At 47.3% G+C, this 19,069-nt stretch overlaps 1 protein-coding gene and 3 long non-coding RNA genes across 5 annotated transcripts in view; all 4 read left to right on the top strand.

Annotated features, from left to right (window-relative positions):
• Nucleotides 1–19,069, top strand: part of LOC146520819 (uncharacterized) — a 447,384-nt gene that overhangs the window by 204,459 nt on the left and 223,856 nt on the right. The gene's annotated exons all lie outside the window — the stretch shown is intronic.
• LOC146520827 (uncharacterized) lies at nucleotides 370–1,159 on the top strand. The gene is made up of 3 exons (XR_014873824.1): nucleotides 370–513; nucleotides 643–876; nucleotides 987–1,159. It is a non-coding gene; the product is annotated as an uncharacterized LOC146520827 (long non-coding RNA).
• Nucleotides 1,154–1,460, top strand: LOC146520828 (uncharacterized). The gene is made up of 2 exons (XR_014873825.1): nucleotides 1,154–1,231; nucleotides 1,344–1,460. It is a non-coding gene; the product is annotated as an uncharacterized LOC146520828 (long non-coding RNA).
• LOC146520829 (uncharacterized) lies at nucleotides 11,424–17,589 on the top strand. Of its 2 annotated transcripts, XM_085158112.1 has the most exons (8): nucleotides 11,424–12,333; nucleotides 12,467–12,589; nucleotides 12,691–12,756; nucleotides 13,063–13,151; nucleotides 13,886–13,991; nucleotides 16,144–16,249; nucleotides 16,405–16,460; nucleotides 16,708–17,589. In XM_085158112.1, exons 2-8 carry the CDS (start codon nucleotides 12,551–12,553, stop codon nucleotides 16,813–16,815), a joined length of 570 nt encoding a protein of 189 aa, XP_085014238.1. In that variant the 5' UTR covers nucleotides 11,424–12,333; nucleotides 12,467–12,550; the 3' UTR covers nucleotides 16,816–17,589. The 2 variants fall into 2 exon arrangements, with proteins under 2 accessions (XP_085014238.1, XP_085014237.1); XM_085158111.1 differs by having other exon boundaries at nucleotides 11,424–12,589.

Consider the following 19,069-nt stretch of genomic DNA (forward strand, 5'->3'; position numbering starts at 1 on the left):
AGCTGATTAAAACTAGTCATGTATTTCTTTTATTTCTTACAGATGGCGAGTTGTACTACATAAGGTACAAAGGCACAAATCACTGCATTAAGGCAAAAGTGCTGTGTGGGCCCAACAAGGCCAATGAAGTTTTCCTTGACTTTCATGCCAGCGGTGGTGGTTCGCACTGTGGCCAGAAAAAAACAAGAGAAGCAATCTCAAAAAGATTTTATTGGCCTGGAATGTCAGAGGACATAAATTTATGGGTCTGTATACAATTTGATTATACATGCATATTGTTTGTCTCGCAAAATGTCCTTTATTGTCTTTAATTTCAAGTTAACAAGTGTACTAGTTAGCTGTTGATGTCTTATACGTTTTGTATCAGAAAAAATTTTAAAGTCTTTTTATTGAGATTTATATGATTTAAATTATTATACTGATTATATTATTATAATATTATTTTATTTATTGCCGGCATGCCAGGCCAGCAGTGTCATCATTAAAAAGGAGGTGGAGTACACACCGATACAGGTAAACATTTTAGGTGTATTTTTTCCTGTAAATGGTTTGTGACATAATACATAAAATAAAAAACATTGATTAAAATTCAAATTACTATATTGAAAATAAGGAATTGCTAATGATTTCTGTGTTTAATAGGTCAACCAGCCATTTGAGCTTATTGGAATGGATTTAATTGGTCCACTAAAAATGACTTCAAATAACAACCAGTACATATGTGTACTTATTGACTACTTGACAAAATGGCCCCAGGCATATCCGTTGAAGTCCAAAAGCGCTGAAGAGGTAGCAAAATGCATTCTGAAGTTCTTTTACCAGTTTGAAGCACCGAAGCGCATTCTAACGGACCAGGGGAAGGAGTTTGTGAATGAAGTAAGTAAGAAACACCTAAAATCCATTACTCAGTTAGAATTAAATTAACTGTCTAACAAAGTGTCATCTTGTTTTACTAGTGTAATGTGGTTGTTTCTTTCTGAATTCAGATCAACCGAAATGTTTGCAAAATCCTAAACATTCAAAGGAGTCTCTGTGCCCCATACCACCCACAGACAAATGGGTTGGTAGAAAGGATGAATGGGACCATACAGAGGTATAATGTTATTTACGCATTTCATATGTTTATATTTTTAATTTGGTTTTCCTTCATATCCCAATAACTGCTCACCCTTTTTTTTTAATGTTTGGTAGAGAGGCGAGGTACTCTACTCAAATCCCAGATGAATACAGAGTAAGTTATTTTAAATAACATTGTTGGATTAAATACATAAGATTTTAATGTCTTTTCTTGAATTTTTTTTTGATTGTCATATAATAACACATCCCTTTTCTACATCTTACAGGTGGACAGCAGTGTGGAGGACATTTTGTCTGTTGAAGAGGCAACAGAAGAAATTCTTAAGCTGGATGAAGTCCTTCAGACTGCTATTTCCAATAGCAAAAAAACACAGTAAAAATATCAAACCAAAAATAAAGGCAGACCTAGTCCGAGTTTTACAGTCGGCAAGAAAGTGTGGAGGATGAACACGAGGAGCCAGCAGAGGAAAGGGGGCAAGTTAGAACGCAATTACCTCGGCCCCTACACAATTGCTGCGATAGCAGGAAAAAGTGTGGATCTTTTGGACAGCAAAAGGTGTGACAATACCAAAAATTAACATTGATCATTTAATGGTGTTCACAGAGGAACAGCCAAGAATTCCACATAAGTTGTCTAATGCTTCTTCTTCTGAGCCATCCACCACTACCACATCCACAGTCGGGCCCCCAACCACCACGTCCACCTCTGAACCATCCACCACCACGTCAGCCTCTGAACCATCCACCACCACGTCCACCTCTGAAACATCCACCACCACTTCCACCTCTGAACCATCCACCACCACGTCAGCCTCTGAACCATCCAACACCACTTCCACCTCTGAACCATCCACCACCACGTCAGCCTCTGAACCATCCACCACCACGTCAGCCTCTGAACCATCCACCACCACGTCCACCTCTGAAACATCCAACACCACTTCCACCTCTGAACCATCCACCACCACGTCAGCCTCTGAACCATCCAACACCACTTCCACCTCTGAACCATCCACCACCACGTCAGCCTCTGAACCATCCACCACCACTTCCACCTCTGAACCATCCACCACCACGTCCACCTCTGAACCATCCACCACCACTTCCACCTCTGAAACATCCACCACCACGTCCACCTCTGAACCATCCACCACCACGTCCACCTCTGAACCATCCACCACCACGTCAGCCTCTGAACCATCCACCACCACTTCCACCTCTGAACCATCCACCACCATGTCCACCTCTGAAACATCCACCACCACGTCCACCTCTGAACCAACCACCACCACATCCACCTCTGAAACATCCACCACCACGTCCACCTCTGAAACATCCACCACCACGTCCACCTCTGAACCATCCACCACCACGTCAGCCTCTGAACGATCCACCACCACGTCCACCTCTGAACCATCCACCACCACGTCAGCCTCTGAACCACCCACCACCACTTCCACCTCTGAACCATCCACCACCACTTCCACCTCTGAAACATCGACCACCACGTCAGCCTCTGAACCATCCAACACCACTTCCACCTCTGAACCATCCACCACCACGTCAGCCTCTGAACCATCCACCACCACGTCAGCCTCTGAACCATCCAACACCACTTCCACCTCTGAACCATCCACCACCACGTCAGCCTCTGAACCATCCAACACCACTTCCACCTCTGAACCATCCACCACCACGTCAGCCTCTGAACCATCCAACACCACTTCCACCTCTGAACCATCCACCACCACGTCAGCCTCTGAACCATCCACCACCACGTCCACCTCTGAACCATCCACCACCACGTCAGCCTCTGAACCATCCACCACCACTTCCACCTCTGAACCATCCACCACCACGTCCACCTCTGAAACATCCACCACCACGTCCACCTCTGAACCAACCACCACCACATCCACCTCTGAAACATCCACCACCACGTCCACCTCTGAAACATCCACCACCACGTCCACCTCTGAACCATCCACCACCACGTCAGCCTCTGAACCATCCACCACCACGTCCACCTCTGAACCATCCACCACCACGTCAGCCTCTGAACCACCCACCACCACTTCCACCTCTGAACCATCCACCACCACTTCCACCTCTGAAACATCGACCAGCACGTCAGCCTCTGAACGATCCACCACCACGTCCACCTCTGAACCATCCACCACCACGTCAGCCTCTGAACCATCCAACACCACTTCCACCTCTGAACCATCCACCACCACGTCAGCCTCTGAACCATCCAACACCACTTCCACCTCTGAACCATCCACCACCACGTCAGCCTCTGAACCATCCACCACCACTTCCACCTCTGAACCATCCACCACCACGTCAGCCTCTGAACCATCCACCACCACTTCCACCTCTGAACCATCCACCACCACGTCCACCTCTGAAACATCCACCACCACGTCCACCTCTGAACCATCCACCACCACGTCCACCTCTGAACCATCCACCACCACGTCCACCTCTGAAACATCCACCACCACGTCCACCTCTGAACCATCCACCACCACGTCCACCTCTGAACCATCCACCACCACGTCAGCCTCTGAACCATCCACCACCACTTCCACCTCTGAACCATCCACCACCACGTCCACCTCTGAACCATCCACCACCACGTCCACCTCTGAAACATCCACCACCACGTCCACCTCTGAACCATCCACCACCACGTCAGCCTCTGAACCATCCACCACCACGTCCACCTCTGAACCATCCACCACCACGTCAGCCTCTAAACCACCCACCACCACTTCCACCTCTGAACCATCCACCACCACGTCCACCTCTGAACCATCCACCACCACTTCCACCTCTGAAACATCCACCACCACGTCCACCTCTGAACCATCCACCACCACTTCAACCTCTGAAACATCGACCACCACGTCAGCCTCTGAACCATCCAACACCACTTCCACCTCTGAACCATCCACCACCACGTCAGCCTCTGAACCATCCAACACCACTTCCACCTCTGAAACATCCACCACCACGTCCACCTCTGAACCATCCACCACCACGTCAGCCTCTGAACCATCCACCACCACGTCCACCTCTGAACCATCCACCACCACTTCCACCTCTGAAACATCCACCACCACGTCCAGTTCTGAACCATCCACCACCACGTCCACCTCTGAACCATCCACCACCACGTCCAGTTCTGAAACATCCACCACCACATCCACCTCTGAAACATCCACCACCATGTCAACCTCTGAACCATCCACCACCACGTCCACCTCTGAACCATCCACCACCACGTCCACCTCTGAAACATCCACCACCACGTCCACCTCTGAACCATCCACCACCACGTCAGCCTCTGAACCATCCACCACCACTTCCACCTCTGAACCATCCACCACCACGTCCACCTCTGAACCATCCACCACCACTTCCACCTCTGAAACATCCACCACCACTTCCACCTCTGAACCATCCACCACCACGTCAGCCTCTGAACCATCCAACACCACTTCCACCTCTGAACCATCCACCACCACGTCAGCCTCTGAACCATCCACCACCACTTCCACCTCTGAAACATCCACCACCACGTCCACCTCTGAACCATCCACCACCACGTCCACCTCTGAACCATCCACCACCACGTCAGCCTCTGAACCATCCACCACCACTTCCACCTCTGAACCATCCACCACCACTTCCACCTCTGAAACATCCACCACCACGTCAACCTCTGAACCATCCACCACCACGTCCACCTCTGAACCATCCACCACCACGTCCACCTCTGAAACATCCACCACCACGTCAGCCTCTGAACCATCCACCACCACTTCCACCTCTGAACCATCCACCACCACGTCCACCTCTGAAACATCCACCACCACGTCCACCTCTGAAACATCCACCACCACGTCCACCTCTGAACCATCCACCACCACGTCAGCCTCTGAACCATCCACCACCACTTCCACCTCTGAACCATCCACCACCACTTCCACCTCTGAAACATCGACCACCACGTCAGCCTCTGAACCATCCAACACCACTTCCACCTCTGAACCATCCACCACCACGTCAGCCTCTGAACCATCCACCACCACGTCAGCCTCTGAACCATCCAACACCACTTCCACCTCTGAAACATCCAACACCACTTCAACCTCTGAAACATCGACCACCACGTCAGCCTCTGAACCATCCAACACCACTTCCACCTCTGAACCATCCACCACCACGTCAGCCTCTGAACCATCCAACACCACTTCCACCTCTGAACCATCCACCACCACGTCCACCTCTGAACCATCCACCACCACGTCAGCCTCTGAACCATCCACCACCACGTCCACCTCTGAACCATCCACCACCACTTCCACCTCTGAAACATCCACCACCACGTCCAGTTCTGAACCATCCACCACCACGTCCACCTCTGAACCATCCACCACCACGTCCAGTTCTGAAACATCCACCACCACATCCACCTCTGAAACATCCACCACCATGTCAACCTCTGAACCATCCACCACCATGTCCACCTCTGAACCATCCACCACCACGTCCACCTCTGAAACATCCACCACCACGTCCACCTCTGAACCAACCACCACCACATCCACCTCTGAAACATCCACCACCACGTCCACCTCTGAAACATCCACCACCACGTCCACCTCTGAACCATCCACCACCACGTCAGCCTCTGAACGATCCACCACCACGTCCACCTCTGAACCATCCACCACCACGTCAGCCTCTGAACCACCCACCACCACTTCCACCTCTGAACCATCCACCACCACTTCCACCTCTGAAACATCGACCACCACGTCAGCCTCTGAACCATCCAACACCACTTCCACCTCTGAACCATCCACCACCACGTCAGCCTCTGAACCATCCACCACCACGTCAGCCTCTGAACCATCCAACACCACTTCCACCTCTGAACCATCCACCACCACGTCAGCCTCTGAACCATCCAACACCACTTCCACCTCTGAACCATCCACCACCACGTCAGCCTCTGAACCATCCAACACCACTTCCACCTCTGAACCATCCACCACCACGTCAGCCTCTGAACCATCCACCACCACGTCCACCTCTGAACCATCCACCACCACGTCAGCCTCTGAACCATCCACCACCACTTCCACCTCTGAACCATCCACCACCATGTCCACCTCTGAAACATCCACCACCACGTCCACCTCTGAACCAACCACCACCACATCCACCTCTGAAACATCCACCACCACGTCCACCTCTGAAACATCCACCACCACGTCCACCTCTGAACCATCCACCACCACGTCAGCCTCTGAACCATCCACCACCACGTCCACCTCTGAACCATCCACCACCACGTCAGCCTCTGAACCACCCACCACCACTTCCACCTCTGAACCATCCACCACCACTTCCACCTCTGAAACATCGACCAGCACGTCAGCCTCTGAACGATCCACCACCACGTCCACCTCTGAACCATCCACCACCACGTCAGCCTCTGAACCATCCAACACCACTTCCACCTCTGAACCATCCACCACCACGTCAGCCTCTGAACCATCCAACACCACTTCCACCTCTGAACCATCCACCACCACGTCAGCCTCTGAACCATCCACCACCACTTCCACCTCTGAACCATCCACCACCACGTCAGCCTCTGAACCATCCACCACCACTTCCACCTCTGAACCATCCACCACCATGTCCACCTCTGAAACATCCACCACCACGTCCACCTCTGAACCAACCACCACCACGTCCACCTCTGAACCATCCACCACCACGTCCACCTCTGAAACATCCACCACCACGTCCACCTCTGAACCATCCACCACCACGTCCACCTCTGAACCATCCACCACCACGTCAGCCTCTGAACCATCCACCACCACTTCCACCTCTGAACCATCCACCACCACGTCCACCTCTGAACCATCCACCACCACGTCCACCTCTGAAACATCCACCACCACGTCCACCTCTGAACCATCCACCACCACGTCAGCCTCTGAACCATCCACCACCACGTCCACCTCTGAACCATCCACCACCACGTCAGCCTCTGAACCACCCACCACCACTTCCACCTCTGAACCATCCACCACCACGTCCACCTCTGAACCATCCACCACCACTTCCACCTCTGAAACATCCACCACCACGTCCACCTCTGAACCATCCACCACCACTTCAACCTCTGAAACATCGACCACCACGTCAGCCTCTGAACCATCCAACACCACTTCCACCTCTGAACCATCCACCACCACGTCAGCCTCTGAACCATCCAACACCACTTCCACCTCTGAAACATCCACCACCACGTCCACCTCTGAACCATCCACCACCACGTCAGCCTCTGAACCATCCACCACCACGTCCACCTCTGAACCATCCACCACCACTTCCACCTCTGAAACATCCACCACCACGTCCAGTTCTGAACCATCCACCACCACGTCCACCTCTGAACCATCCACCACCACGTCCAGTTCTGAAACATCCACCACCACATCCACCTCTGAAACATCCACCACCATGTCAACCTCTGAACCATCCACCACCATGTCCACCTCTGAACCATCCACCACCACGTCCACCTCTGAAACATCCACCACCACGTCCACCTCTGAACCATCCACCACCACGTCAGCCTCTGAACCATCCACCACCACTTCCACCTCTGAACCATCCACCACCACGTCCACCTCTGAACCATCCACCACCACTTCCACCTCTGAAACATCCACCACCACTTCCACCTCTGAACCATCCACCACCACGTCAGCCTCTGAACCATCCAACACCACTTCCACCTCTGAACCATCCACCACCACGTCAGCCTCTGAACCATCCACCACCACTTCCACCTCTGAAACATCCACCACCACGTCCACCTCTGAACCATCCACCACCACGTCCACCTCTGAACCATCCACCACCACGTCAGCCTCTGAACCATCCACCACCACTTCCACCTCTGAACCATCCACCACCACTTCCACCTCTGAAACATCCACCACCACGTCAACCTCTGAACCATCCACCACCACGTCCACCTCTGAACCATCCACCACCACGTCCACCTCTGAAACATCCACCACCACGTCAGCCTCTGAACCATCCACCACCACTTCCACCTCTGAACCATCCACCACCACGTCCACCTCTGAAACATCCACCACCACGTCCACCTCTGAAACATCCACCACCACGTCCACCTCTGAACCATCCACCACCACGTCAGCCTCTGAACCATCCACCACCACTTCCACCTCTGAACCATCCACCACCACTTCCACCTCTGAAACATCGACCACCACGTCAGCCTCTGAACCATCCAACACCACTTCCACCTCTGAACCATCCACCACCACGTCAGCCTCTGAACCATCCACCACCACGTCAGCCTCTGAACCATCCAACACCACTTCCACCTCTGAAACATCCAACACCACTTCAACCTCTGAAACATCGACCACCACGTCAGCCTCTGAACCATCCAACACCACTTCCACCTCTGAACCATCCACCACAACGTCAGCCTCTGAACCATCCAACACCACTTCCACCTCTGAACCATCCACCACCACGTCCACCTCTGAACCATCCACCACCACGTCAGCCTCTGAACCATCCACCACCACGTCCACCTCTGAACCATCCACCACCACTTCCACCTCTGAAACATCCACCACCACGTCCAGTTCTGAACCATCCACCACCACGTCCACCTCTGAACCATCCACCACCACGTCCAGTTCTGAAACATCCACCACCACATCCACCTCTGAAACATCCACCACCATGTCAACCTCTGAACCATCCACCACCATGTCCACCTCTGAACCATCCACCACCACGTCCACCTCTGAAACATCCACCACCACGTCCACCTCTGAACCATCCACCACCACGTCAGCCTCTGAACCATCCACCACCACTTCCACCTCTGAACCATCCACCACCACGTCCACCTCTGAACCATCCACCACCACTTCCACCTCTGAAACATCCAACACCACTTCCACCTCTGAACCATCCACCACCACGTCAGCCTCTGAACCATCCAACACCACTTCAACCTCTGAACCATCCACCACCACGTCAGCCTCTGAACCATCCACCACCACTTCCACCTCTGAACCATCCACCACCACGTCCACCTCTGAACCATCCACCACCACTTCCACCTCTGAAACATCCACCACAACGTCCACCTCTGAACCATCCACCACCACGTCCACCTCTGAACCATCCACCACCACGTCAGCCTCTGAACCATCCACCACCACTTCCACCTCTGAACCATCCACCACCACTTCCACCTCTGAACCATCCACCACCACGTCCACCTCTGAACCATCCATCACCACGTCCACCTCTGAACCATCCACCACCACGTCCACCTCTGAAACATCCACCACCACGTCAGCCTCTGAACCATCCACCACCACTTCCACCTCTGAACCATCCACCACCACGTCCACCTCTGAAACATCCACCACCACGTCCACCTCTGAAACATCCACCACCACGTCCACCTCTGAACCATCCACCACCACGTCAGCCTCTGAACCATCCACCACCACTTCCACCTCTGAACCATCCACCACCACTTCCACCTCTGAAACATCGACCACCACGTCAGCCTCTGAACCATCCAACACCACTTCCACCTCTGAACCATCCACCACCACGTCAGCCTCTGAACCATCCACCACCACGTCAGCCTCTGAACCATCCAACACCACTTCCACCTCTGAAACATCCAACACCACTTCCACCTCTGAACCATCCACCACCACGTCAGCCTCTGAACCATCCAACACCACTTCAACCTCTGAACCATCCACCACCACGTCAGCCTCTGAACCATCCACCACCACTTCCACCTCTGAACCATCCACCACCACGTCCACCTCTGAACCATCCACCACCACTTCCACCTCTGAAACATCCACCACAACGTCCACCTCTGAACCATCCACCACCACGTCCACCTCTGAACCATCCACCACCACGTCAGCCTCTGAACCATCCACCACCACTTCCACCTCTGAACCATCCACCACCACTTCCACCTCTGAAACATCCACCACCACGTCAGCCTCTGAACCATCCAACACCACTTCCACCTCTGAACCATCCACCACCACGTCAGCCTCTGAACCATCCACCACCACGTCAGCCTCTGAACCATCCAACACCACTTCCACCTCTGAACCATCCACCACCACGTCAGCCTCTGAACCATCCACCACCACGTCCACCTCTGAACCATCCACCACCACGTCCACCTCTGAAACATCCACCACCACGTCCACCTCTGAACCATCCACCACCACGTCAGCCTCTGAACCATCCACCACCACTTCCACCTCTGAACCATCCACCACCACATCCGCCTCTGAACCATCCACCACCACGTCCACCTCTGAAACATCCACCACCGCGTCCACCTCTGAACCATCCACCACCACGTTCACCTCTGAACCATCCACCACCACTTCCACCTCTGAAACATCCACCACCACGTCCACCTCTGAACCATCCACCGCCACTTCCACCTCTGAAACATCGACCACCACGTCAGCCTCTGAACCATCCAACACTACTTCCACCTCTGAACCATCCACCACCACGTCAGCCTCTAAAACATCCAACACCACTTCCACTTCTGAACCATCCACCACCACGTCAGCCTCTGAACCATCCACCACCACGTCCACCTCTGAACCATCCACCACCACGTCCACCTCTGAACCATCCACCACCACTTCCACCTCTGAACCATCCACCACCACGTCAGCCTCTGAACCATCCACCACCACTTCCACCTCTGAACCATCCACCACCACGTCCACCTCTGAACCATCCACCACCACGTCCACCTCTGAAACATCCACCACCGCGTCCACCTCTGAACCATCCACCACCACGTCCACCTCTGAACCATCCACCACCACTTCCACCTCTGAAACATCCACCACGTCCACCTCTGAACCATCCACCACCACTTCCACCTCTGAAACATCGACCACCACGTCAGCCTCTGAACCATCCAACACTACTTCCACCTCTGAACCATCCACCACCACGTCAGCCTCTGAACCATCCAACACCACTTCCACCTCTGAACCATCCACCACCACGTCAGCCTCTGAACCATCCACCACCACTTCCACCTCTGAACCATCCACCACCACGTCCACCTCTGAACCATCCACCACCACTTCCACCTCTGAAACATCCACCACCACGTCCAGTTCTGAACCATCCACCACCACGTCCACCTCTGAACCATCCACCACCATGTCCAGTTCTGAAACATCCACCACCACATCCACCTCTGAAACATCCACCACCATGTCAACCTCTGAACCATCCACCACCATGTCCACCTGTGAAACATCCACCACCATGTCAGCCTCTGAACCATCTAACACCCCATCCACACCTGAAATTTCCACCACCATGTCCACACCTGGGTCAGACACCAATGCATTGTCCAGTGCCGCTCTGGGCATGATGCATGCCTCCACTGCCTCTGTAAAATCTACAGTAGACCCCTCGATCATCAAGAGTATGTTTATTCATTTTAAGAAGTGCTAAAATTATTGGCGTTTTTGGAATAGCATTTACTGACTACGTAGTCTTTAACTGTTGATGCAGAATGTTTACGAGTTGTGGGCTCATGTATTCAAAAGTTCTGTCTATCTTTTAGTTGTAAAACAAGATTGATGAACAGTAACATACAGCTGAATAGCCCTGAGGATGTGTTCCTTAAACCTGGAACACTAATTTGCAGTTAGGTAATACTGTCAGTGTCACTTTTGCATTAGTCTAAATCACAAAGCCTTCTGAAATATTCATAAAACATTTAACTTAATGTGCAAACTGACATGTAATAACCGAAGGAACACTAAAACTCATCTAATATTATCTTCTTATCATGTCTAAAAATAGTCAGCTGAATTATTTTACAACAATTTAGAGTTGTTGTTGTTGTTTTTTGTGTTGTTGTTTTTTTTTGTTGTTGTTTTTTTGGGGGGGGGGGATATTTTTTTGTTCTACGGTCCATCCAACTACAACATTATTTTTTGGAAACACTTCACAGATGTGACAGATGCGTGGTAGGGAAATAAGAGGTATGTACTCCTGTCAAAAATCGGACCATACAAGATATTCTTTGATGACATTTACAATACAGCTCCCCAAAGGGAACTAGAAAGTGAGGTAAAGTGACATTTCTTTCTTTTTGTTTTTATGCTTACTGTTTCCAACAAAAAATGTTTGTAGCATAACTAACTTTATTTAATGAATTTAAAAATTTAAATCAATTATTGTGAATCTCTTGTTGTAATTCCAGGTTATTAATGCTTATCTGACTGTCTTGGTAAGCAAATTCAACCAAGACAGTGCCGAAAGAGCATTTGTGGTTGACACGTATGAAATGACACGGGTATGGAAGCAGAATAAGCCAAAAATGAAGGTATTAAACAATATTCTGTCATTAAGTTGTCCTTAAAAGCTTTGCAATATGTATTATCAGTGAGGTGGGTCTATTTAACTTGGTTTTTTAATGTGTTACAGATTGACCCACTCTTCTACAACTATATTTTGGGAGTTGTCAATGAAGGGCATCACTGGATGCTGGTGGTAATAATTTTTTCATACTTCATGGTCATTTGTGTATAGACTAGTGGGTGACCAATTAAAGGAACAATATAAATACATTTTAAAACATTCTCCAAATTGGACAATTGGAGAATCATTTGCAATTAAGAAGAGACACAATGTAGAAGAGCATATTACTAAGACATTGTATGTCTTTTTAAAATTCATTTCTCACCCATCTTGATCTTATGTTCAAGCATAAATTAAGTAGTGCATTCAGTGTGCCTTGCGAGACACAAGTACATCTTCAATTTTATTTATTTGTAACTCTAGTGCTTCAACATTTAGGTGATCAAACCTGGAGAAAAGAGAAGCGTGTTTCTCGATCCACTTGGTGAAAGCAAAAGGAGAGTCAAACAATGCCAGGACATTTCAAGGTAAATTTGTCTCTGCATATATGTTAACACAATGTAAATCCAGTAGATGAAAAACATTTAAAACTCAGAAAGTGACATTATAAGTTACCTTAAAATTGTAGTAGTTGCAATGATCTTTAAAATAATCTGTCTAATGCATCCTCATCTCACATTTTGGAGCTGCTGGATGTTGCCAAATATACACAAGCTGACACATTCCGTTTATTTTTAAGTCTTTGATGTAGTATTTTAAAATGAGTTATGTAATTACATTTGTAAGTTATGCCTCATTTAATCAAAAACACAGTTTGTTGGGATCCTGGGTCTATCGACCAAGTGTTTTGAGTTGTCTTGTGTCCCTGTGATTTTGTATTATGGCTTATGTTCAAAACTCACTTTGTAACCCTGAGTTTATTCTATAGAGAAAAGTGTCATATTTTGGGGTTGTTGGATTATGTTTGGTTCCCAGATTATTTAGTAATTTCCTCCTGTGTAGCTGTCCTCTGTGTATCCCACTGTATGACTGTTTATGTAGTTAGGTAAGTTCTTGTGCCTTGTTTACCCAACTGTAGCACAGTTTCCACCTTCTGGTCAACAACACTGGTGTTTTGTTTTTCTAATTTGGCCAAGATGTCCGCTGGATGTCCTTCCCCTGGCTTGTACCAGAACCCCACACGCACCTTACATGTCTAGGTTTAACATGTAAATTGTTTATACGGAACAACTTATTAATCCTTACTACATATATCTTTCAGATTTTTCATGAGACACAGAGGGCTTAATGCATCAAGATGGGCATGTGACACACTGCCTCATCCTATTCAGCAGGATGCAACTTCATGTGGTGCCTACGTATTGAAGGTATGTGTAAGAGCATGACTGAAATAAACATAATGAATAAAAAGCATGCAGAATCTGCAGCAATAAAGACCAGCTCTTGGACCACAAATTATGATAAATTATATGATCAAATATACATATTTTTCACAATTACTTACATTAATTTCCATATGTTAGTGGCAATGAGATTAACTTCATAACTACTTACATGGTGTAAGAGTAAACGTTTATAAGATTTCAGCTTTCAATATTTTATGTTCTGAGTATGTAAGCGTCCATGGACTTCAAATTTCGTTTAGAACTTCCTCAATTCTTGGAGCAAGATGCTCTATTGCCATCCCTGGTTGTAAATGGTCAGTTTTGTTGTGTTTATGTAGTCCCCCTACCAGCTGTAGCAGTCAATGCATTCTCTGGTATGTATCAGCTAGACAATTTGTCCCGGAGAACTGCCACTCACTAAATTAATTGTTTTTTTGCAACCATTCTGTTGTGAGATGTTTGTGTGAAAATCTCAGTAGATCATTAGTTCCACAAATGCTCAGACCAGCCTATCTGCAAGTAACAACAATGCTACGCTCTAATTCAATTCAGTCTACTTTTTTCCCATGCTGATGGTCAATGACAACCTCCGAAGTTCATTTTGACCTTGTCTACATGCCGCAATGCATGTCTGCCATGTGATTGGCACGTGATTAGGTATTTCTCTTTACGAGCAGCCTTTTAGGTGTAACTAATAAATTGTCCAGTAAGTGTATATGCATATGTCAGCTACGATGTCTGAACATTTAGCATAAAGCTTTGTCTTTGACTTAGAATTAATCTTGTATTTTCGATTTCTCATATTATATAAAAAATATGTTAAGTCTTGTGTTAGTAAGTAAGTAGTCAGTTAGGAATTACTTGATTGATTGATTGATTGATTGATTAATATTTTATTTATCCCGAAGGAAACTACTTGAGTGTTATGTTAGTTAATGTTATCATCTATAGCCCATTGTGTAAGCCAGTTCTTTTCATTTAGTTAATATGACATGTATTTCTTGTCTGTATGTTTCATGTTGTCAAGCCTCCCTTGTTGGTTTGTGTTATGTCTGCATGTTGTTATACTTGCTGTTTTACTTTGACAGTCCCGTGCTTCTTTCTTCTTAGTGTTTAATTTTACTCTTCTACTGTGATGTCATAATTTTCATTTCATTTAGCTGTTTCCCTATATGTTTCCAATTTCCATGATCACCTCCTGTCTTTATCTCAGACCTTTTTCTTCCTTTGTTTTGCTGTCAAGTCATCTGTGTATTTTACCTTCACGTCTCATCACAATACTCATTGTAGTCATCATAGATAAGATAACATAAGATATGATAGGATAGGATAGGATAAGACTTTATTGATCACACAATGGTGAAATTTTTGCATTACCTCAGATCAAGTAGGTAAAGTAGGTATCAGAAGGAAAATACAAAAATACCAATAAATACAAACAAATATAAAATACACTGTATGCAACGGTAGCATACAAAGTATGTGCTTATGGATGTGCTTGTGGAAATATCCAAGACATAAACTATATAGCTTAACATAACTATTCTACCATTACTGTTCCTGTGAAGTAATAGATATCTATACGTATAGACATGTACATGAACACACACGTAGACAATAAATATACATATGTATACATACATATATACCTGCACACCTCCATAAACAGAGAAGGTGCATTTTGCATTAATTTTGACCATGGATGTCCACAAAGTCCAGTGAATTATGACATCATCATTGAGGAGTTATAGAGTTTAACTGCTGTTGGGATGAATGATCTGCGAAAGCACTCCTTCCTGCAGCAAGGATGTTTCAGGAAGGAGCTGTGATAGTTGTCTTAATTGGTTCATATTTAGCATAGTTTCATAACAGTTTTTATAATTATTTTCCCACTTTAGTTCTTACTCCTGTTCCATCTTTGCTTGAGTTTTGTTCATGTTTACCTGCCTTAATAAAATCACTTGCTTTTGGTTCTAGTCTCTGCTCTGTCTCTTCCAGTGTCTCCATTTGTGTCCTCTTTCTTGTTCAACACAAGCACTTACTATGATTTTCTAAAACTAAATATGATTCCAATTTTTTGAATAGCAAATGTTACTTCAAATAATGACTGCATTGTTATATATTTTATTCACAGTTTGCAGAGTGCATCTTAAAAGATGTTCCAGTAGAGTTTGAGAACTCTGCTTCAAGTATTGCAAGTCTGAGACAACAGATTGCAATATGTCTTCTTGAGAATACAGGTATCATTACAAATATAAATTAAATAGTAAACTACAAACTGTTATATTGAACGTGTTTTTAACATTGTTCTTTTATTGCTATAATCTTATTATGTAGTCATGCAAACAGAGTTCATTATTATTAAAATTAAAGTAATTGCTTCTTGTTGTTGAAGATGACCTGACTGACCTATGCCACTATTGTGGGAACCACGATGGTGACACCGAATGGGTAAATGCTTATGTTTTACATGTCCATAGCCCATTCAGTCTAAAATGATGATAAAAAAAAATTACAAAACAAAAATATAATTTTAAAAATGTCACAGACCATGTGAATACATCATCTGACTTATTGTAGTTGTAATGAATGGTGGACTGCTTTATGATCTGAGTATTTTGCAAAATTGTTATTTAAATACTTCTTTGTATAACACTATTAACATAATACTTGTGTTTCCTTGTTTTGTCTAATTCAGATTGGCTGTGACATTTGCCCACAGTGGTACCACAGGGGCTGTGCAAAGAAGCCCCGCAAGAGCACAGAAAACAAATTTGTCTGTGAAGCATGCTGGTCAGACAGTTAGGTTCTCTGGCAATTTTTCTAAGGCTTTGAAATGTGTTTTGTATCGTTGTCTCCAATAATATTAATTTGTTGTTTATTTATTTATTTATTCATTCATTCATTTATGTTTGTGTTGCTGTGTGTGCTTCTGTATTGTTAACAACATTAAAATTCAGCTTTGATTTGAATTAGTTTGTAGGATTATTCAATGATTTCCTGTTTCCTAAGAAGAATTAATATATATGTTGTTTCATGGTTTACTGGTGTTCAGCTTCCACTATACCCCCTGTTTCTGGTATATTTGTTAGTTTATTTAAATTGGTGGTTTCTTCTTTAATTGGATGTTATTGTTATTGGTTTTTGGTTTTCGTTTCAATTAATAAGTGCTGTATTGGAATGACATTTTTTTACCTTTTGTTTTCTCTTTCCTATTACTTATTGTTCCTAATTTGTTTATGCAGATCTCCTCCCAGCTGTTTCCATTTGGTGTTATATTTGGTGTTATATTTGAAATTTGACATTTTATGCACTGTCCAATAAAGGCTTTATTTAAATTTTCAGCAGAATGTGTCAAATATGATCCTTCAGAATGACATCAGTCAAGTTTGAAGTAGAAATATTGTTTCAGTGACAAGTTATGGTCCACAATCACTTTTTGGCAACATAAAAATGGCATATTATGGGTATTATTGTTCCTTTAGAAGTTATTCAGCAGTTCTAAGGGACTGGTGGAGATATAATATGTCACATATGACCCTTCTGAATGACATCCGCCTAGTTTGAAGCAGAAATAGTATTTCAGTGACAAGATATAAGCCACAATCACTTTTTGGCAGGCTGAAAATGGCATATTATCAATGTTAATGTTCCTTTAAAGGTTATCCAGCAGTTCTAAGGGACTGGTGGAGATATAATATGTCACATATGACCCTTCTGAATGACATCCGCCTAGTTTGAAGCAGAAACATTGTTTCAGTGACAAGATATAGGCCACAATCACTTTTTGGCAGGCTGAAAATGACATATTATCAATGTTAATGTTCCTTTAAAGGTTATCCAGCAGTTCTAAGGGACTGTTTGAGATGTAATATTTGACATATGACCCTTCTGAATGACATCTGCCTAGTTTGAAGCAGAAATAGTATTTCAGTGACAAGTTATAGTCCACCGAGGGAACAGTTTACCCTGCCCGGGATAGGGTTACCGGGGCCCCGCCCTGGAGCCAGGCCCGGGGAGGGTGCCCGAGGGCGAGCGTCTGGTGGCCGGGCCTTAGTCCATGGGGCCCGGCCGGGCACAGCCCGAAGAGGAGACATGGGCCCATCCTCCCGCAGGCCCACCACCCGCAGGAGGCGCCATAGGGGTCGGGTGCATTGTGTACCGGGTGGCGGCCAGGAGCGGAGGCCCTGGCGGACTGACCCCCGGCTGCCAAGACTGGCAATAGGGACATGGAATGTCACCTCTCTGGTGGGGAAGGAGCCTGAGTTAGTGCGTGAGGTTGAGAGGTACCGGCTAGATATAGTCGGGCTCACCTCTACGCATGGCTTGGGCTCTGGAACCAGTCTCCTGGAGAGGGGCTGGACTCTGTCTCAGTCTGCAGTTGCCCCTAGTGAGAGGCGGCGGGCTGGGGTGGGTATTCTAAGGGGTGCTGGAAGGTGCTCCACCTGGAGACTCTGTTGTCCTGCTGGGAGACTTCAATGCTCACGTGGGTAACAACAGCGAGACCTGGAGGGGCGTGATTGGGAGGAACGGCCTCCCTGATCTGAACCCGAGCGGTGCTTTGTTATTGGACTTCTGTGCTAATCACAGTTTGGCCAAAGCAAAAACCTTGTTCGAACACAAGAGTGTCCATAAGTGCACGTGGCACCAGGACGCTCTAGGCCGTAGGTTGATGATCGATTTTGTAATCGTATCACCAGACCTGCGACCATATGTTCTGGACACTCGGGTAAAGAGAGGGGCTGAGCTGTCAACTGATCACCACCTGGTGGTGAGTTGGATCAGGTGGCGGGGGAGGACGCTGGACAGACCTGGTGCACCTAAACGCGTAGTGAGGGTGTGCTGGGAACGACTAGCAGAGGCCCCAGTCCGCGAGATCTTCAACGCACACCTCCGGCAGAGCTTCAACAGCATTCCGAGGGAGGCGGGGGACATTGAGTCCGAATGGACCATGTTCAGCGCCTCCATTGCCGAAGCTGCTGCATTGAGCTGCGGCCGCAAGGTGGTTGGTGCCTGCCGTGGTGGTAATCCCCGAACCAAATGGTGGACACCAGAGGTGA

This window comes from Neolamprologus multifasciatus, chromosome 4 (assembly GCF_963576455.1).
Source record: "Neolamprologus multifasciatus chromosome 4, fNeoMul1.2, whole genome shotgun sequence".
Lineage (NCBI taxonomy): Eukaryota > Metazoa > Chordata > Actinopteri > Cichliformes > Cichlidae > Neolamprologus > Neolamprologus multifasciatus.

Coding starts and splice junctions, on each gene's coding strand:
- LOC146520829 (XM_085158111.1), top strand. CDS start 12,551: ATGACACGGGTATGGAAGCAGAATAAGCCAAAAATGAAG. Junction 13,152..13,885: donor CAATGCCAGGACATTTCAAG/GTAAATTTGTCT, acceptor TATATCTTTCAG/ATTTTTCATGAGACACAGAG. Junction 13,992..16,143: donor GTGGTGCCTACGTATTGAAG/GTATGTGTAAGA, acceptor TTTTATTCACAG/TTTGCAGAGTGCATCTTAAA.